Consider the following 22,202-nt stretch of genomic DNA (forward strand, 5'->3'; position numbering starts at 1 on the left):
GCAGCTTCGCTATCAGTCTCCGGCTCATGTTCACTCTCACAGCATGAACATATTTCATCCACATCTATATGGAGCGATGGATTTTTCTCAGCCAAATGTCCAAGGATTCTCTTTAGCTTTTTGTTCAACTTATCCTCCATCTCAGCAGCTATCTCCTTCCTTAGGCTTGCCAATTCTTCAGCCTTTTTGCTTTGACGCTGTTGATTGTTGACTGTTTTCCTTGTTCTACCAGTCCTCCCAATAAGCCAATTTGGTCCATGAGCCTGAAAATCTATTTCTTTTGTATTTGCTGCTTCTTCAGCCTCATTGTCTTTCTGAGTGTCTTTGTCATTGTCCTTTTCATTGTCCTTTTCATTGTCCTTCTCAGTGTCCTTTTCAGTCTACAAAAATCAAAATATGTAAAGATATTAGTGTATACAATGGCCCCAATATTGCAGCATGTACATATTCAACATTCATAATAATCTTATGACAGAAGTAATTTCAATAATTTATGAAAATATTATTCCTAACCTTCTTATCATGACCTTGGCGCGTTTTAGGATATATATCTGCCTTTGTAGGTGTATCAGGGGTCGACTGGTTCTTTTTCTATCATAAAATGAACAAAATATTAACAAGTAGGATTGATAGACAAAATAATTGCAAAACATGATAATTAGTATCCACGACCATACCATTTCATTTCCAATCTGTGCAAAGGATTTACGGCCAGCAGTGTGTGTGTCAATGACCTTTCTTCGGTTGTTTGAATTCTTTGCAGCAGTAGATTTGATTTTTTCATGGCCCCAATATTGTAGCAAAATCTTGAATTTTTCCAAAGGAATGGACTGCGACCGATTTCTTAGCCTTTCCTCATCATTGTCATATTTTGAATAGTATTCTGCCTGAGAACGGCTTTTGTGCATCCTCCATGCATCACAGATGGTCTTTAGAACCCAATCTTTTCCCTCCTCTGGAATGATATACTTTGTCTACAGATTATACACAATAAAATAGATTATATATATACGGGCTGTTATAAATAATAAAATAGATTATAAATAGGAATGTAGTGTGTATGTGTTGTTTTTACCTTGACAAACTCCCACCAGCCAATCTTCTCTCCTTCGGGAACTCGGCTCCAGTTCACATAATCTAGGGGCACACATTGTCTTCCAATTGTCCCCAAGAAACTACCAAATTCCGATCTTATTTTACTATTTTCATGCACTGGCTGCAACTCATGATTCAGGGTCAACTCTGGTCTGTCTTCTAATCTTCTTGTGAAAACAGAATTCATCTTAGTAGGGCCTCTGCGCCTTGCAATTTTAGTTTCGCCTTCATATTTAAATTTTTTTAGACAACATTATTATACAAAATTACCCAATGTGTATATATACATATATGGATGATGTATCTAGCATAAACTAATTAAGGTTCGATACATACCCTCATCAGTTGGAACTGTGGTAGTATTATTACCATCAGTTGGTTTCTTATCACCATCATTCCCCTGTCCATTTCCAGCTTTTAATTGTTTCTCACTCTCTTTCAGCTTCAGATATGCCTCCATTGTTCCAACTCCATCATTACTGTATGCCCTCTTTATCTGATTCAACTCTTGAAGACCAGCAGGTAGTGGCGGGGGAGGTGGTATTACTTCAGCATCAACCTTGCAATAATTTTGCCAAAATTTGAGCATACATAAAATGCAATAAAACATAAATAAAAATGGAGGAGAATTGAACTTAAAATGAAGGAAAAATGCACCTTTTGAGTCTCAGCAATTTTTTTGACAGTTTGGGAACGTGTTGTGGGTGTTCTGCTAGCAACCTTCACTTTTGGAGCTTTTTTTGTCCGCTAAAAAATTACAGTTCATATATATATATATATATATATATATATATATATATATATATATTAAAATGATAGCATCTTAACTGCACTACCTCAATTAATCTTTAAATAAATTATACGCACCTTCGCCGGTTGCTCGTCTTCGCTACTAGGCAGGCTATCATGTCCGGAGACATAGTCCCGATCAAATTCCAAGTCTGATACGTTACCATCAAGTATCTTCTTCTTTTTTTCTTTTTTAGCTTCAAGTTCAGCTTTCAGTTTATTTATTCTCAGATTTTCCAACATTTGATTATTTTCTGCAACCCTCTTTTTCCTTTTTTCTTCAAAATCAGCAAGAATGTCCTAAATAAAGCACACATAATTAATAAATTAATTACCATATATGCAGATATGTGAAAATTAATTTGTTAGAAATTAACTAGCCTTTTTAGTAAATTTCTTCTTTTTGCCCTGTCCCGGAGACTGTGCTGCATATTCCTCCTTCTGATCAGTAGCTACCAAGTTCAATTCCTCATCGGCTCCTTTAGTTGGAATTGCAGACTGAGCCTTTTCAGTACCAACCAAATGCAAGTCTCCATCATCAGCCTCTTTTTTCTTCTCGTTGATCTCATTCCCTTCAATTGGAATTGCAGATTCAACCTCTTTAGTACAAAGCAAATCCAAGTCTCCATCAGCTCCTTTTTTCTTGTTCTTTTGATCCTTTTGTAGCATTTCTATTGTCACATACTTTCGCTTAAATTGTTCCTTACCTAAAGTAGCATTATCAATCATCAGAAATACACTTGTAAATCAATAAATGACAACAAATAATGATATCGAGACTCGCACCAAATATTTCAGGAGAAAGGAATATAACTACCATCATTAAAATTTGGCCTCGGCCTGATGATCACATGAGGCTGCATTTGCTTCGCAGGCTCAATTGCCTTGTCAACAACATTGTCAATATAAAAATCTAAGAGACATCCCTCTAGGATACCCTGAAGAATCTCACCAATGTCGGCATCAGAGGAGACACTTTTCCCACCACCCCCTTGTTTTTTGACATAAATCCCTCCTATTTCAGTGTATCCGAGATCATCCTTCACGTATTCCATAAGCACAGAAAAGGAAAATGTGTCAACTTCTACACCAACTGGAATTTTGGTGCATTTTCCACACAAGTATTTGTTCTTTACAAATTGTCCTTTGTGGTAGAACCTGAGATAAAAGTAATCCGCCATCCTGAAAATATACATAACAAAAATACGGTTAGGAGTATGGTTTATTAGATGGATAAATACACTACATAAAAAACAACTAGAAAGCTCGTAAGAAACAAGTAGAAACAAATAAAATGTACATGAAAGCATATAACTAACACACTTATTGAAGCAAATAACAAGGTAATTAAAATTTGACAATAATATTCTGCCAGAGTACAAGGAACAGAGTCGACATAATTGAAATACAATAGATGAACAAGTCTTATTCGCAGATTTCATCATTTTCTTCTACTTCATTTGGTGTATTCAGAATTTGTCGTTTCGGCACATCATCTCTATACCAACTGTTATCATCAGGAAGTGTATTTATAGGAAATTCCAGTTCTTGATACATATCTGCATTAACAGCTTCTTCAAGTAATGGATCAGTTTCTTCTTCAATATCATTGTAGTCCCTCGGTAGTCTTCTCACAACAAAATATAAATTCTTTTCAGAACAATCTTGAATGTAGAAAACTTGCTGAACCTGCGTAGCTAAAACAAATGGGTCTTCTTTCTGATAAATTTTGTTAAAATTCACCCTTGTCAACCCATGACAGTCTTTATCTTTTTGGTACCAAATACACCTAAACAAGACAACACTCAAAGCTCCCCAATAATCAACCTCGATAATTTCTTCTATGGCTCCATAATAACTAACCTCTCCGACTATGGGGTTTTTGTCTTTTGTACTAGAAAAACTAGTAGTCAGGGCCATCAAATGTACACCACTATTCTGTGTCGTACACTTTCCATCCCTTTTTTTTGTATGGAATCTTAATCCATTCACTACATAACCAGTGAATCGTCTAGCTGCTCGTTGAGGCCCCTTCGCTAAAGCTAATAATTCAGATGAATATCCCTCATTTTTTTCAACTTGATCCTTCAGCCAGATGTAAAATTCCTTTTTGTGGTCTCTTTCCCATTTATACAACTTTGATTTCATTTGATTATCGTATAAAGAACGATGTTCCCTGCAATGAGAAGAAATTTTAAATAGTTAAAGATGCTAGTATTATAAACTACTTAGAAAAATTAATAAAAACTAGGGAGAAGAGACATTACTCGATAAGCTTCTCTATTTCCATGTTGCCACAGTTGAATAATACATAGCGATGAGCATTAATCCATACTTTTTCTGCCAAATGTATAGGCTTTCCATCTTTGTTTCTCCTTGAACCAATGTGACCTCCAACATCTGACTTTGTTTTTTTACTATCATCGGTTAGAAATCTAGAACAAAAAGTCAGGCATTCTTCAACCATATACCCTTCAGCTATGCATCCTTCTGGTTTGCTCCTATTACGAACGTAAGACTTCAATTTACTCAAATACCTTTCAATCCCAAACATCCATCGAAGGTGCACAGGTCCTCCAAATTCAATTTCTTTACATAAATGAATTGGCAGATGAACCATAATGTCAAAGAACGCAGGGGGAAAGATTGTTTCAAGCTGGCACAATATTTCAATTATTTCTTTCTGCAGCTTCTCCACATCATCCAACTGTATAACTTTACCACATATTCCCCTAAAGAAGGAACCTAGTCGTATCAACGGTATCGCGACCTCTGGTTTTAAAGTTTTTATTGCAGCAAATTGAAGTAAGTATTGGAGAATGAAATGTGCATCATGACTTTTATAACCACTTATTTTTCTTTCATTCATTTGCACACAGCGGCTTATATTAGATGCACATCCATAAGGCAATCTAGCATTCATCAACACTGAACAAAAGTCTTCTTTTTCTTTTTTGGTCATGTCAAAACATGCAGCACTGATTTCAAAGTGACTATTATCTGCTGATTTAACAGGATGAAGAACCTTACGAATGCCCATCTCTTGCAAATCGAGACGAGCATTTAGATTGTCCTTTGTCTTGCCCCCAATATTTAACAAAGTTCCTAATATTTTATCAACAATGTTTTTCTCTATGTGCATGATAAGTGGTATTTATACACACTTATAGGCCTTCATTTCCACTTAAATTGGTTGGTTGTACTTAAGTGTTTAGTGTCTTTTGATGTGTTTTTATTGTTTTTCTGTGCAGGTCACGAGTTGAGGTGATGAAGTGATTTTCTATCATTTTAGGTTGTTTTTGGTGCATTATTTGCAAGAATAGAGAATTGTGGATTCATCGCGACTTGGGATTTTGTGGGTACATCTTCTACAAACCCTCACGAGAACACACTCGTCCACTAGAGCTATCTAGGGGTTTAAAGGGCTTGTTGCATATGCTAAATGCAACCGTGATCACCTAAGGAAGTGGTACTAGAGCGAGGAAGGACATGCACGCGAGAACGAGCGAGAAACGAAGAAACAGGGCCACCAGGACAGACAGTAGCGCGCCCGCGCTAACTTCTAGCGCGCCCGCGCTACAGACTGCTGCAACTAGCGCGCCTGCGCTAGTTTAGCGCGGCCGCACCCAGCAGAACTTCCCCGGGCCGATTTTTACAGCTTTTCTGAAGGATTTTCGCAGCGGTCGAGGCCCGTTTGACTTGGTCAATGTATTTTAATTTCTCGTGTGTAAAACCCTAGCCTCATAGAAGTAGTTTTTAGTAGAGAACAATATCGTAGTTTTAGTTTAATTATCGAAGCACATTATCAGTTGTATCGGATCGTTCTTTGCGAGGAAGTGACAGTTTCGAGCGAGATCGTGAACATCAAATCTGTAACGTGTGATCCTTATTATTATTAATTCAAGCATTTTTATTCCATTCAATTCTTGTCTTTTATTTATCATGTTTTCACTAGAACCCATGATGTCGATTAGTTCGATTATGAACTAACCGCCTTCATGGGATTCTAATGGAGTTATCGATGTAGTTTAGTAACGAGATTGTTTGATTGATTTTGTGACGTACGTTGATTTCTTTGCATGAGCCGTGCTTATTCTTCTTAGAAGCGTAGCTAACTTCTAAGTTGTTTGTTAATTCTTTCTGAAGCGAGAGTGGATGATTGAATTTAGAACTATGCCATGTAAACATAGGATTATGTGAATGAAACATAATTTGTGGTAGACTTGAACTATTTTTATCACCCTGTGTAATCACGATAGACGACTTGCTATTAAACCTCTCTGCTTACACTACCGCTATAGAGATATAGGGTCTGAGCTTTGTTGGTGTCCATGAGATTTCTGTCTTAATTGCGGATTTTGATTGGTATGATATGTGTGCAACGAGAGTTGGCATGTATTACTTTCGTGTTGTCTGATTAGGATCAACAGTCGCATGTTAATCAGTAATTTCAATTCTAGATGAATTCGATAATGAAGTTAGAATCCCATGTGTTTTCCTATTCTGAATTTGATTAGTAAATTTAGTTATTAGTATAAAAGAAACCATCCTTGTTAATTGTCTTGGTAGTGAAATTTGATCATACATTGTTGCATAGGTGCGTATTCTTAATTCACCAGTCTCTGTGGGATCGAACTTAATATATTACTTGTGATCACGTGCGCTTGCGTGTAGATTTCACCGAACAAGTTTTTGGCGCCGCTGCCGGGGACTCGGTGTTAATTAATTAGTTTATGTACTTGTCATCAGTGTGCATTAAAATTCACTGACTAGGATTCTATTCTCTTCTCACTTTTCTTCTTTTCTTTATTTCAGGTACTTGGGTCGCGTTTATGCAAACACGTTCTCAGACCCGTAAGAAAGCAATTGATTCATCTTCTACTTCTTCTTCTGATTCTGAAACAATGACAGAACCTGAAGCACAACCAGACAGTAAGGCATTGAAGGATTTCTCTATGCCAAAGATCGATGATATCCAATCAAGCATTGTCAGGCCTGCAATCGCAGCCAAAGCCTTTGAAATCAAACCAGGAACTATTCAAATGGTCCAGAACTCGGTACAGTATGGGGGTTCTCCTACGGAAGACCCTAATATGCATATACGGAATTTTATAGAGATCTGTGACACTTTCAAATTTAATGACGTCTCTGATGATGCTGTGAAGCTAAGACTTTTCCCATTTTCACTGAAAGATAAGGCCAAGGGATGGTTACATTCTTTACCATCTGGTTCGATTACTACATGGGAAGATCTAGCTCAGAAATTTCTCACTAAATTCTTCCCCATGGCAAAGACTGCTGCGCTACGAAATGCTCTATCTCAATTCTCTCAACAATCAGGAGAAACATTCTGTGAAGCCTGGGAGAGGTATAAGGAGATGCTAAGAAAGTGTCCCCACCATGGCATGCCGGATTGGATGCAAATAAACAGTTTCTATAATGGTCTTGGACCTCAATCCAGACCTATGCTTGATGCTGCTTCTGGAGGTGCGCTATGGGCTAAGAGTTATGAAGAAGCTTATGATCTTATTGAAATGATGGCTGCTAATGAATATCAGAACCCTACTCAAAGACTTACTCAAGGGAAGGTAGCCGGAATTCTTGATCTTGACACGTCTACAGCTATAGCAGCTCAACTTAAAGCTCTCACGATGAAAGTCGATTCTCTGGCTCAACAAGGAATTCAACAGCCAATCACTATTTGCGAATTATGTGCTGGTACTCATGCTACTGATCAGTGTGCCATTTCTAGTGAATCAGCACAATTTGTGAGCAACTTTCAAAGAGGTCAACAGCCTGCTCCAGCTACTTATCATCCTAACAACCGAAATCATCCTAATTTCAGCTGGAGTAATAATCAGGGGTATAATCAACCTCAACAAGGATTTCAACAAGGACCTAAACAGTACAGTCAGGCTGGGATTTCACAACAGTATGCACCTAAACAGCCATATCACCCTCCGGGATTTCAGAATCATGGGCAATCAGCTAACGAAAGGTCTGACATGGAAGAACTAAGGCTCATGTACAAGAGTCAGGCAGTAACTTTAAAAGCTTTGGAGACACAAGTCGGTCAGTTAGCTAATGCTTTACTGAGCAGACCACAGGGGAATCTCCCTAGTGATACAGAGGTACCAGGTAAGAGGGACCCTAAAGAGCAAGTCCAATCCATTACGCTGAGATCTGGAAAAACTACAACAGGGCCTACCTCAACATTAGTACAAGATCAGGGTAATGAACCGCAAGAAATTCCAGCAGAACTTCCGCCAAACACAATTGGAATCAACCCTACTGTTGAAAAAGATAAGGCTATCCCTGCAGCTGCTCCGGTGTCAAAACCATTATATCCACCACCTCCATTTCCTAGGAGGTTAAAAAAACAGCAGCTGGATAAGCAATTTGGTAAATTCCTTGAAGTGTTTAAAAAGCTTCACATCAACATCCCGTTTGCTGAAGCACTCGAGCAAATGCCTAGCTATGCCAAGTTTATGAAGGGTATTCTTTCAAAAAAGCTAAAGCTCGAGGAGTTAGAGACAGTGGCTTTAACGGAGGAATGTAGTGCTGTGCTTCAACAGAAATTACCACCTAAGCTTAAGGATCCGGGAAGCTTCACTATCCCTTGCACTATTGGGAAGTTCTCTTTTGATAAGTGTCTGTGCGACTTGGGAGCTAGCATCAATCTGATGCCTTTATCTATCTTCACACAACTTGGCCTGCCAGAGCTCAAGCCGACAAACATGTCTTTACAGCTGGCTGATCGTTCGATCACATATCCGAGGGGTATAATTGAAGATGTGCTAGTCAAGGTTGATCAATTAATATTTCCAGCCGACTTCGTGATTCTTGACTTTGAAGAAGACAAACGGATTCCTATCATCTTGGGTAGACCCTTTTTAGCCACCGGGCAAACATTGATCGATGTCAAAAAAGGGGAACTTACAATGAGAATACAAGATCAGACGGTCACGTTCAACGTATTCAATGCAATGAAATTACCAACCGATGAGGAATCTTGTTTCAATATGGATGTACTTGATACTACGGCAGAAGCTAATAGCCAGCGGGTTTTACAGGATGATGTATTGGAAGCAATCCTTACCAATGATGAGGAATTGGACAGTGAAGAAGAATTGGAAGAAATCCATCATCTTAACTCATCACCTTGGAGAAGGAATTTTGAACCACCTGTCGAATCTCTTGGCTTAGAAGAATTAAAGGAAGACCACAAACCACTACAACCATCAGTGATCGAAGCACCTAAACTTGAACTTAAACCGCTACCGGATCACTTGAGGTATGCTTTTCTTGGTGAACGTTCTACTCTTCCTGTTATTATTGCAGCTAACTTATCAGGTGAGGAAGAGGAAAAACTTTTGAGGGTGCTAAGGGAATTCAAAACAGCAATTGGGTGGACTATAGCTGATATCAAGGGAATCAGTCCATCATTTTGTCAGCACAAAATTCTCATTGAAGAAGGAAGCAAACCTTCAGTGGAACAACAAAGAAGGTTAAATCCTATCATGAAGGAGGTTGTAAAGAAAGAGATTCTTAAATGGCTCGATGCAGGTATCATATATCCAATTTCAGATAGCTCATGGGTGAGCCCAGTACAATGTGTGCCTAAGAAAGGAGGAATGACAGTAGTAGCCAACGAAAAAGGGGAACTCATCTCAACCAGAACTGTCACGGGTTGGAGGATTTGCATGGATTACAGAAAGCTGAATAAAGCTACAAGAAAAGATCACTTCCCTCTGCCTTTTATTGATCAGATGCTTGATAGGTTGGCTGGCCATGAGTTCTATTGTCTGTTAGATGGGTATTCTGGCTATAATCAGATTGCTATTTCTCCGGAGGATCAAGAAAAGACAACCTTTACATGCCCTTATGGTACTTTCGCATTCCGAAGAGTACCTTTTGGCTTATGTGGTGCACCAGCCACTTTTCAAAGGTGCATGATGGCAATATTCTCAGAGATGATCGGCATCAATGTGGAGGTATTCATGGACGACTTTTCTGTATTTGGAACATCTTATGACGAATGCCTCACGAATCTTAGAATGGTTCTTAAGCGCTGTGTGGAAACTAATCTGATTCTCAATTGGGAAAAATGTCATTTCATGGTGCAAGAAGGAATCATATTGGGGCATAAGGTATCTGCCAAAGGACTAGAAGTCGATAAAGCGAAGGTGGAAACAATTAAAAATCTTCCTCCACCACTTTCAGTCAAAGGCATCCGAAGCTTCCTTGGTCATGCAGGTTTCTATCGGAGGTTCATCAAGGATTTCTCAAAAATTTCTAAACCTCTTTGCAATCTGTTAGAGAAAGACATTCCATTCAAATTTGATGAGGAGTGCTTGGAAGCATTTGAAATCTTGAAAAAGAAGTTGACATCAGCACCTATCATCACTGCACCTGATTGGAGTAAACCATTCGAATTAATGTGTGATGCCAGTGATTATGCTGTAGGAGCTGTACTGGGCCAGCGAACAAGTAATGTGTTTCATGTCATCTACTATGCCAGCAAAACATTAAATGATGCACAATTGAACTACACTACTACTGAAAAAGAACTTCTAGCTATTGTCTTTAGCTTTGAGAAGTTCAGGTCTTATCTTCTTGGAACAAAGGTAGTGGTATATACTGATCATGCAGCCATTCGGTATCTCATCTCAAAGAAGGATTCTAAACCAAGACTAATTTGCTGGGTTTTATTACTCCAAGAATTTGATGTGGAAATTAAAGATCGGAAGGGCACAGAAAATCAGGTAGCGGATCATTTATCCAGACTAGAAGATCACAGCAAACAAACTACCAACAACACTCTAATCAATGAATTCTTCCCAGACGAACAGTTGTTTGGAGTTGAGGCAGAAGAGCCATGGTTTGCTGACATTGTAAATTATCTGGTGAGTAAGGTCATTCCTCAAGAATTCTCTTATGCTCAACGCAAGAAATTCCTTCACGATGTAAAATGGTATATTTGGGATGAACCCTTTTTGTTTAAACAAGGAGTCGATCAAATTCTCAGACGGTGTATCCCTAATAATGAAGTTGAGGGAGTTTTGCGCGAGTGTCATTCCACTGGTTATGGAGGCCATTATAGCGGAGAAAAGACAGCAAAGAGGGTACTTCAAGCAGGTTTTTACTGGCCAACTCTGTTTAAAGATGCTCGTCAGTTTGTATTAGGTTGCGATCGTTGTCAGCGTACAGGTAATATTTCTAGGAGGAATGAAATGCCTCTTAAAATGCTTTTGGAGGTCGAAATATTTGATGTTTGGGGTATTGACTTTATGGGACCGTTCGTTTCATCTTGCAACAACCAGTATATTCTATTAGCAGTCGATTATGTGTCTAAATGGGTGGAGGTAAAAGCTTTACCTACAAATGATGCTAAGGTGGTCTTGCAATTTCTTCAAAAACAAATCTTTACCCGTTTCGGAGTCCCTAGGGTCATTATCAGTGATGAAGGCTCTCATTTCTGCAATCGGAAATTCACAACCTTGATGACGAGGTATAATATCAATCACCGGGTTGCTACTGCTTATCATCCTCAAACGAATGGTCAAGCTGAAGTGTCTAACAGAGAGATCAAACGCATATTAGAGAAGGTGGTTAACCCTTCTAGGAAAGATTGGTCCTTACGATTAGATGAGGCTGCTTGGGCTTATCGAACAGCTTACAAAACACCGTTGGGTACTTCTCCATTTCAGCTAGTGTTTGGGAAAGCTTGTCACTTACCAGTAGAGTTGGAACATAAAGCTTATTGGGCACTGAAGAAGTTGAATTTCGACTTACAGTTAGCTGGAGAAAAACGCATGATTCAACTCAATGAGTTAGAGGAGTTCCGCCTCCATGCTTATGAAAATAACAAACTCTACAAAGAAAAGGTGAAAAGATTGCATGATCAGCGGTTGATACAAAAATCTTTTGTAGTAGGTCAATTGGTTCTATTGTATAACTCTCGGTTGAAGCTGTTTCCAGGGAAACTCAAGTCACGCTGGTCAGGGCCATTTACGGTCAAGACGGTATTTCCTCACGGTGCGGTAGAAATCTATGCAAAATCACCGGATGAATCATTTAAGGTTAATGGTCAAAGGTTGAAGCCTTACTTTGGCGGAAATGTGAATCGTGAGGTACAAACCACGATTCTTCAGTCGGAATCAGACTAATTCTGGACTTCACGTCGAGCTAACGACGTTAAACAAGCGCTTCGTGGGAGGCAACTCACGCATTGGAACCACATTGTACCATTGTAAACCTCAAAAACACAAAAAACGAGAAAAATCAGCCTTGGATGTCAGACACTAGCGCGCCCGCGCTAGTGTACAGCGCGCCCGCGCTAAAGTGTACAGCGCGCCCGCGCTACACTTAGCGCGGCCGCGCTACTGACTGTCCTGGAGCTCGAAAATTCTCACAAAAATATTTTCTTTTCGTTTTTAAAAGCCCACAATCCTAATTTTGCATGCCTAGCCCGAAATACATCCCATAAAACCCTAACTCAGCTCTCCAATCCTTATATAAACACAACACCCATCTCCAAATCCCATTATAATTCTCTAAACCCTAATTATATATACACATCCATACACACAACCTTCATCCAATCTCTCAAACCCACTACACACAAATCTCTTGCAACTCTAAATCTCTATCAATGGCACCCAAAAGAGCCCGAAGATCACAAGGACCAAGCACCCAAGCCCCTACATCTAGCGATTCTTCCTCGATGGGTGAGGTTGAGTTCACTTCCGATGGTGCACGAACCGAATTTCAACGGCTTATGAATAAGTCGATAGTTAAGGAGAGAGGATTCTTACCCACGGCGGAAGATGGTGAGCTCTTGAACATGATTCAAGAACGGGGTTGGGAGTCTTTTTGCGAGGCTCCGGAGGCGGTTCCCTTGGCTATTATTCGAGAGTTTTATGCTAATGCCAAGGAGAATCGTGATGGATTCACGGTGGTGCGGGGAATCCGTGTTGAGTATAGTGCGGAGGCGATCCGTAGAGTTATTGGGGGGCGTGCCAAGCGCCGTAATGAAGAAGATTGGGTTGTGGAGAGGATCGGGCGTGCTAAACGCCGGTTTGATGATGATCCGATTGATTTTGAGAAGTTGGTGTATGATATGTGTGTGCCGGACACGACTTGGAAGATGACTGCACCTCCTTTGCCGGCACATGTTTCTTTTCCAGCAGCCGCGTTGAACCGGTATGCGAAGGCGTGGAACGCCTTCATCTGTGCTAACATCATGCCATCTTCACATGGGCATGAGGTGACAGTGGATAGAGCTATTCTGCTCTTTGGGATTGTCTCGGGCAAGTATATTGATCTGGGACATGTTATTCATCAGGGGATTCTGAGGTTCTTACAGGGAGGAACCACTGGTGCCATTCCATATGGCACAATTGTTACGAAGCTCTGTCGATCGAGTGGTGTGCGTTGGCCAGCCAACGAGCAATTACAGTTGCCGGCAACACCTATTGATCATTCGGCGATCAGTCGGATGACAGAGTGGGATGGAGGAGTTCCCCACCCTCGAGGCCTCGGGTACTTATATGATGAGATGCCAGGGGGACGTCCAGCATTTGTGAGGAGGGAGCAGACTAGAGCTTCTGGAGCTGGTACTTCTCAGACGGAGAGGAGCTCCGAACCGATGGGAGATGTTCATTATCGCCGACTAGCGAGACGGATGGACACCATGCACGACATCCACCAGAGGTTTGCGTTTGATTTGACACAGGCTCTAGGTAGTGCTTTCCAGGCACAGGGGGTCACAGTTCAGTGGCCAGTATTCGGAGCGGGGATGCAATATCCTCCACCTGATTCACCTCCTGCAGATGAGGGGGAGGACTCGGACTCCGAGTAGGTATGTGGGTGCTCTAGCCTTTTTATCACTTTCAATGGGGACATTGAAAAATTTAAGTTTGGGGGTGGTAATATAAGGAAGAGCATATTATTATGTAGTTTATCATTGCATGTGTTAGTTAGTTCATGTAGTTCACGTTTATTTTATTTTGCTTTGTTTTGCTTTGATTATTTCTCACGTTTTTTTTATTTTCTCACGTTTTCTTTCTAGTTTTCTCATTTTTTGCTTTGATTATTTTACATGTTTAGTGGTAATTGTCGTAGTTAGTATCACGAGCATTTGCATGAATTATGAAGTTAAGCCAAGCTAATTGCCTATGATGAGTTATGTGCGTAGTTCTTGATTAGTAGTTTCAATTGCAATGCTAGGTTAGTACTTGGAAATTGCTTGTGTTGGAAATTGTAATTCACATATGTTCTTGAGATAGGATTTAGACGAAATTCCATGAATTCTAGGATTGAATTGAACACCCTTCAGCTTAGGTCTGTAAATCTTAAGTTTGGGGGAACTGAGGAGTAGATATACCTTTCTAAGAAAAAAAAAAGAGAAAAAAAAAAGAAAAAGAAAAAAAAATAGTAGTAAATAAATTCACTAAAAAAAATAAGTGGTAGAATTAACTAGGTTGAGCTCATTAGTACTCGAGTAATTAAGTCTGAGGGGACTTTGTGCCTAACAACCTAAAGCCCGTCGTGGTTTGGGATTGTTGACCCAACACTCGCTACATGGGTACTAGTGCATAAATCTTTAGGGATCTCAACCATTGCACAGTTAAATAAACCACTAGAATAAAGTGAATAATTGGTGTGTGAAGTCTTGTGGTGTTCGTAACGCATTTACACTGCGAAGCGCTCTGACCTTAGACCAAGCAATTAATCACCAATAGAAAAAAAAAATATAGGTAATAAAATAGAAGGGTGTGGATATTCTTTGGGACCTTGGCTTTAGTTGGACTTGAGTGACGGGGTGTTAGTTTTAAACTTTTACGATTCTTGATGGGGATGCTGTGGGAGTAGTAGTTTTTGTCTTGTCTCAATAAAAGAGCATGCTTGCACACACTGGCACTCCACACTTGTAAATAGAAGAGTAATTGACTTGGTAGCGAGAGAGATGAAATTCGAGAACATTAGCACAATCTGAGGTATTATAATTGGCAAGGCAATTACTTCATAGTTCACTCATTCATCACGTAGTTGCATTCATGCATTGCATTGTATTATTGTTAGTGTCGTTGACGCTTGAGGACAAGCATCAGTTTAAGTTTGGGGGTGTGATAAGTGGTATTTATACACACTTATAGGCCTTCATTTCCACTTAAATTGGTTGGTTGTACTTAAGTGTTTAGTGTCTTTTGATGTGTTTTTATTGTTTTTCTGTGCAGGTCACGAGTTGAGGTGATGAAGTGATTTTCTATCATTTTAGGTTGTTTTTGGTGCATTATTTGCAAGAATAGAGAATTGTGGATTCATCGCGACTTGGGATTTTGTGGGTACATCTTCTACAAACCCTCACGAGAACACACTCATCCACTAGAGCTATCTAGGGGTTTAACGGGCTTGTTGCATATGCTAAATGCAACCGTGATCACCTACGGAAGTGGTACTAGAGCGAGGAAGGACATGCACGCGAGAACGAGCGAGAAACGAAGAAACAGGGCCACCAGGACAGACAGTAGCGCGCCCGCGCTAACTTCTAGCGCGCCCGCGCTACAGACTGCTGCAACTAGCGCGCCTGCGCTAGTTTAGCGCGGCCGCGCCCAGCAGAACTTCCCCGGGCCGATTTTTACAGCTTTTCTGAAGGATTTTCGCAGCGGTCGAGGCCCGTTTGACTTGGTCAATGTATTTTAATTTCTCGTGTGTAAAACCCTAGCCTCATAGAAGTAGTTTTTAGTAGAGAACAATATCGTAGTTTTAGTTTATTTATCGAAGCACATTATCAGTTGTATCGGATCGTTCTTTGCGAGGAAGTGACAGTTTCGAGCGAGATCGTGAACATCAAATCTGTAACGTGTGATCCTTATTATTATTAATTCAAGCATTTTTATTCCATTCAATTCTTGTCTTTTATTTATCATGTTTTCACTAGAACCCATGATGTCGATTAGTTCGATTATGAACTAACCGCCTTCATGGGATTCTAATGGAGTTATCGATGTAGTTTAGTAACGAGATTGTTTGATTGATTTTGTGACGTACGTTGATTTCTTTGCATGAGCCGTGCTTATTCTTCTTAGAAGCGTAGCTAACTTCTAAGTTGTTTGTTAATTCTTTCTGAAGCGAGAGTGGATGATTGAATTTAGAACTATGCCATGTAAACATAGGATTATGTGAATGAAACATAATTTGTGGTAGACTTGAACTATTATTATCACCCTGTGTAATCACGATAGACGACTTGCTATTAAACCTCTCTGCTTACACTACCGCTATAGAGATATAGGGTCTGAGCTTTGTTGGTGTCCATGAGATTTCTGTCTTAATTGCGGATTTTGATTGGTATGATATGTGTGCAACGAGAGTTGGCATGTATTACTTTCGTGTTGTCTGATTAGGATCAACAGTCGCATGTTAATCAGTAATTTCAATTCTAGATGAATTCGATAATGAAGTTAGAATCCCATGTGTTTTCCTATTCTGAATTTGATTAGTAAATTTAGTTATTAGTATAAAAGAAACCATCCTTGTTAATTGTCTTGGTAGTGAAATTTGATCATACATTGTTGCATAGGTGCGTATTCTTAATTCACCAGTCTCTGTGGGATCGAACTTAATATATTACTTGTGATCACGTGCGCTTGCGTGTAGATTTCACCGAACAGTGCATCACATCTAGATTATGCCTAACTAAATTATCACTCCAATAGGGTAACTCAAAAAATATCGACTTTTTTTTCCAAGGACAGTCTCCATCTTTCTTCTTGCCTTTTTGCTTTCCAAAATTATTCCTAAATTCAGCCAAAAAATTTTCAATGAGCTTTCCAGTTAAAGGTTTGGGACAGAGGCCTGTTTCTACTTCCCCATTAAATCTCTTCGTGTCAAACCTAAGCTTGTGATCAGGAGGTAGGAATTTTCTGTGGTTCATGTAGCAAACTTTACGGCTGTGCTTCAAATATATAGATGAGGTCTCATAATGACATTCGGGACAGCAAAGGTATCCCTTTGTGGTCCAACCTGATAAAACCCCATACCCCGGGAAATCACTTATAGTCCATAATAGGCTCGCGCGCAAGGTAAATGTGTTATTACAGTGGGCATCATAAGTTTGTATACCAACATCCCACAATTCTTTTAACTCAGCTATAAGCGGCTGCAAATACACATCTATTTCATTACCAGGCTGTATCGGACCAGGGATCAGAGTGGAAAGAATTATGTTTTCAGGTTTCATAATCAACCACGGTGGTAAATTATAGTTAACTAGCATCACTGGCCAAGTACTATGAGATATACTCATCGTTCGGTACGGATTAAACCCATCTGCCGCTAATCCCAGCCTCACATTTCGAGCCTCTTGAGAAAAATTTGGATGACTTGCATCCATAGACTTCCAGGCCTTGGCATCGGCTGGATGTCTTAACTTTCCATCGATTGTTCGGCATGTTGAATGCCATGTCATGAGCTGTGAATATTCTTTACACAAGAACATTCTCTGCAATCTTGGTTTTAATGGAAAGTATCTCAAGACCTTGGCAGGGACTTTATAGGTTTTCCTATCATTATTTTCTAAAACAGCAGCCTTATCACTTTCTACAGATTTCCATCTTGAAACTACACACACTTTGCAATTATTTTCCTTTTTATCTTTGTCCCAATATAACATACAGTCATTGGGACATGCGTGAATCTTCTCATAATCAAGGCCTAATTCTTTAATTATTCCCTTTGCAGCACTAAATGAAGGGGGCAAATTTGACTCGGGGAAGGCCTCCTTTATCAACTCAAGTATTGCACTAAAGGCTGACTCCGTAAATCCACAAGTGCACTTCAACATGTAAAGCTTAACTATAAAACCTAAACGAGTAAAGGTTTTGGAGCCCGGATACAAAGGTTGTTTACCCTCCTCGACAAGCCTATAGAAATTCATTGCTTCTTTGTTCATCTGATTTTTAACACCGGTATCAATACTATTTTTATGTCGATTAAGGACCATATCATCAAAATCTTCTCCCAAACCAAACCCCCCCGTATCACAGTCCATATCATCACTAATTCCAGTGCTGTTTTTAAATTTTGCCTTTGAAATCTCATATATCCAGTTCACAAACTCTGGATATGGCCCCTGGCATATAAGATGCTCATAGACGACATCTCGCGAGTGCCAGAAGCGATTAGTACATTTCTTACACGGGCACCTAAGTTCAGTTCCTACGCCAAAATTTGCCATACCATTCGACACAAAATCTTTGACCCCTTTTATATATTCTTCACTATACTTTGGAAGTAATGTCCAGTTCATCATCACTGAATTTCTACACAAGTTTGAATAGAAACAAGCATCAAGTTAAGAAACTCCTATAAACATTACTAAATCCCTCTAGAATAACCCCACTGTTTAGAGCCCACTAAACCCATTTAAACCCCAATAATCGATTTTATTACATATAAAATATCTAAATTAAAAAAATATACAAAACCATCTAACAAAGCACAAAATCAGAGAATAAGAAACCCATGTATCAACATAATCTGAACCCTAAATTGAGAAAATCAGAACATGCAAGCAAATAAACCTAAACCCATTTAAACCCCTAATTAACAACAAACATATACACCATTAAACACATATACACAATCAATTAAACATATATACACACCTAATTAAACACATATATACCTAATTTATCATAGAGAGAAACAGAGACACGGGGTGTGTACCTGAATAGACAGAGCTTTGCCTTCGACTTCTCTCTCACACGCGCGCCTTTCTTCCTCTCTCTGCTTCTCTCTTTCGCACCTTCTTGTATTTTCTTCCTCTCTCTGCTTTGTCTCTCTGTTAATAGTATAAACGAGTCTGCAGTGGTAGTGTGTGTGTATGCTTTCTCTTTTTCTATTTTTGTGTTTGTTTTTTTAATTAACCCGGGCAATTCTAATATTTCATTATCCCGCCACTACTACTTTCCTTGGCCCGCCAATATTTTTGGCCCCAAAAATCTCATCTATTGCAACGCCTGGTTGTGACGTTGCAAAAGACCTTTGTTTCTACAGCCCTTTCAAATTTTTTAACGAAAATTTGATTCTATTGTAACGTTTTTTTCCCCATTGCAATAGACTGTTTTTAATTTTTCAATAGCAACGATTTTAAGGAAAATTTTATTTGAGTGGTTGCTAAAGGCAATCTATGGTATAGTGCCTTTGATTTAATTATTGGTGATCCTGATGTTGGTGTAAGGACTAGAAGTGCTACGACAAATGAATGTATATTCTCTGGTTTTCTATCACAATTAGAACCAAAGAAAATAGATGAAGCACTTGCTGATCCTGATTGGGTTCTTGCCATGCAAGAAGAACTCAATCAATTTGAGAGACAAGAAGTCTGGGCCCTGGTTCCAAGACCAAAAGGAAAATCTACCATTGGAGCTAGATGGGTCTTCCGTAACAAGTTAGATGGTGATGGCATTGTTGTGAGAAACAAAGCCAGACTGGTTGCAAAAGGTTATTCACAAGAAGAAGGAATTGATTATGATGAAACCTATGCTCCAGTTGCTCGTCTTGAAGCCATCAGAATATTTCTTGCATTTTCTGCACACTCCAACTTCAAGGTTTATCAAATGGATGTGAAAAGTGCATTTCTGAATGGAAAGCTAGAAGAAGAAGTATATCTGGAACAGCCCCCTGGCTTTGAAAATCCAGAGTTTGCTGATTTTGTATACTTCCTATTCAAAGCTGTCTATGGACTCAAGCAGTCACCAAGGACATGGTATGACACTCTCTCTGAGTTTTTAATTGAAAACAATTTTACTAGAGGTGTCATAGACAAAACTCTCTTTTACAAATTGCATGATAAGGATATGATATTTGTACAAATATATGTTGATGATATTATATTTGGTTCTACTAACGATAACTTGTGCAAGAGATTTGCTAAGTTGATGCAGAGTAACTATGAGATGAGTATGATGGGTGAGCTGTCCTACTTCCTTGGTCTTCAAGTAAGCCAAAAGGAAGATGGAATATTCATTTGCCAATCCAAGTATGTCAGAGATCTTCTTCGAAAGTTCAATCTGGAAGACTCTTCACCGGCAAAGACACCCATGGCCACTGCCACAAAGCTTGACCAGGATAAATCTGGTAAGAAAATTGATATCACAAGCTATCGAGGTATGATTGGCTCTTTACTTTATCTTACTGCAAGTAGACCAGATATCATGTTTGCAACATGTTTGTGTGCTAGGTTCCAAGCTGATCCTAAAGAATCACATCTTATAGCCGTCAAAAGAATCTTTAGATATCTTAAGGGTACACCTGGATTAGATATTTGGTACCCTAAGAATACTGGTTTTGACTTAACTGGCTATACAGACTCTGATTATGCAGGATGCAGGATTGATAGGAAGAGTACGTCTGGAAGCTGTCAATTTCTAGGACGTCGGTTGGTTTCCTGGTATAGCAAGAAGCAGCACTTCGCGTCCACTTCTACTGCTGAAGCTGAGTATATAGCTGCTGGAAGATGCTGTGCTCAGATCTTGTGGATCAAGAACCAACTGAATGATTATGGTATTGTAGTAAACAAAATTCCCATATTTTGTGATAATACAAGTGCCATAGCCATTTCCAACAATCCTGTTCAACATTCAAGAACCAAGCACATTGATATCAGGTATCATTTCATTCGAGAACATGTCATGAATGGTACAGTGGTGTTACATTTTGTACCCACGACTGAGCAAATTGCTGACATCTTCACTAAACCACTGGATGAATCCACTTTCTCTAAGCTGGTTTGTGAGTTAGGGATGTTAAATATGACATAGTTCTCTTGTATATATTTTTCATAAGTATTATATATTTTTTTGTGAATTCTCTGTGTAATTATATCTTTATTATTAGATTTTATATAAATTTTTGTATATTATCTGATAATATTCTGAGTAATTATGCATGCTTGTATATTAGTCTGTAATTTTCTAAGTGCTCATACACTCCCCTGTAATATTCTCTAAGCATTTAGATAATTATTTGTAATTATTTTGTATATTTCAAAATTAATTAAGCATAAATATTTGATTTTAAGTTAATTCATCTTATTGAATTAAAGTTAAAGTCATAAGTATTTATATTTAATTAAAGTTGAAATTTACAAAATATTTGTGTAATATATAATATTGTTTTTATTATAGATTTTTGATTTTAATTGCAAAAAGTTTTATCTTTTAAATTAATCAAAAATCATATTATTATTACTTTTTCTCAGCAAGACAATGTATTTGTCTTCTGTTTGGCTCGGTAAGACAATTATTTTGTCTTACTGAACCGGTTTTTTCTCTTTCCTTCTATCAAACTCGGCAAGACAATTACATTGTCTTACCGAGTCTGCTAAGCCTCCGCGTGTATCAGTAAGACAATCCTATTGTCTTACTGACACATCCCTTGTCTGCTAAATGTGTAATCTCGGCAAGACAATTCAAAATTGTCTTACCGAGACTACAATAGGCTGTCAAGACAATTGTTTTTTTCTTCCTTACTTATACCCTTCAACCTGTCCAAGTTCCTCAGCCTCTACAACAACAACAATATCAACCTGATCAACAACCACCGGCTCAACCTGAACTTCAAGAAGAACAACATCAAGAACAATCTCCTCCTCAAAACTTCCAACCACTTCAACTTCTACAAGATTACCAATCCTCCAGCCAATCCTCACAATACTCTCCATACAACCCTCCTTACAACTCACCACAACAATCACCTCACCAATCATCATACAACTCTCCTCAACTATCTCCAAACCAATCCACTCCACATTACAACTTCTTCACAGACCAACAAGCCTCCATCTTCCCCTCTCAGTCTGAACCAACACCATCACCTACACATACAAATACCATTCCTCTACCACAATCTGCCTCTCAGCCTCTGCCTGCTGATTCTGCTATCAATCCAGAGCTACAGGAATTCAGGACAGAAATACAGGTAGCTCAGGTACTTTCTAATCTCAATGATAACTTTAATATTGATATTACAGATTTTGATTGTGACATTGGATTTGATTTCCAGAATCCCAGCAATGAACCTGTAAACACCCAGGTTCATAACCAAGCTGACGTTTTCATTTCAACAACTGATTCTTCGTCAAACACATCAACCGACACTACTTATACACCAGTTGTTCGAAAGGTAGCCCGGAAACAGAGTGGGAGTGCAATACTGAGAGAACCCGCAGCTCTGTCTCATAAGAAGCAAAGGGTGGCAGAACCGGAGACAACTGCAGCGGCATCCATTTCCTCCCAAAAGGATTTGGA

The 22,202-nt window shown here is 39.1% G+C and overlaps 1 protein-coding gene, 2 long non-coding RNA genes and 1 other non-coding gene across 4 annotated transcripts; all 4 read right to left on the reverse strand.

The window, feature by feature from the left end:
• Positions 1–892: 892 nt before the first annotated feature.
• Positions 893–1,454, reverse strand: LOC135150232 (uncharacterized). The gene is made up of 3 exons (XR_010288514.1): positions 1,432–1,454; positions 1,076–1,320; positions 893–974 (listed from the first exon to the last, which is right to left on the reverse strand). It is a non-coding gene; the product is annotated as an uncharacterized LOC135150232 (long non-coding RNA).
• A 44-nt stretch (positions 1,455–1,498) lies between these two features.
• Positions 1,499–2,432, reverse strand: LOC135150121 (uncharacterized). Its single transcript, XR_010288429.1, has 3 exons — positions 1,963–2,432; positions 1,753–1,842; positions 1,499–1,654 (listed from the first exon to the last, which is right to left on the reverse strand). It is a non-coding gene; the product is annotated as an uncharacterized LOC135150121 (long non-coding RNA).
• A 4,752-nt stretch (positions 2,433–7,184) lies between these two features.
• LOC135150947 (small nucleolar RNA R71) lies at positions 7,185–7,291 on the reverse strand. The gene has a single exon (XR_010289407.1). It is a non-coding gene; the product is annotated as a small nucleolar RNA R71 (small nucleolar RNA).
• A 9,237-nt stretch (positions 7,292–16,528) lies between these two features.
• LOC135150412 (uncharacterized) lies at positions 16,529–21,661 on the reverse strand. The gene is made up of 2 exons (XM_064086700.1): positions 21,432–21,661; positions 16,529–18,212 (listed from the first exon to the last, which is right to left on the reverse strand). Exons 1-2 carry the CDS (start codon positions 21,659–21,661, stop codon positions 16,529–16,531), a joined length of 1,914 nt encoding a protein of 637 aa, XP_063942770.1.
• Between the last annotated feature and the right edge of the window lie 541 nt (positions 21,662–22,202).

Source organism: Daucus carota, chromosome 2 (assembly GCF_001625215.2).
Source record: "Daucus carota subsp. sativus chromosome 2, DH1 v3.0, whole genome shotgun sequence".
In the NCBI taxonomy this organism is placed as follows: domain Eukaryota; kingdom Viridiplantae; phylum Streptophyta; class Magnoliopsida; order Apiales; family Apiaceae; genus Daucus; species Daucus carota.

Excerpts from the sequence above, each read along its gene's own strand:
- LOC135150412 (XM_064086700.1), bottom strand. The coding sequence starts at position 21,661 with ATGATTGGTGAGGTGATTGTTGTGGTGAGTTGTAAGGAGGGTTGTATG. Across the intron at positions 18,213-21,431 it reads GAACTTGGACAGGTTGAAGG|AAATTCAGTGATGATGAACT; the intron begins GTATAAGTAAGG and ends AAACTTGTGTAG.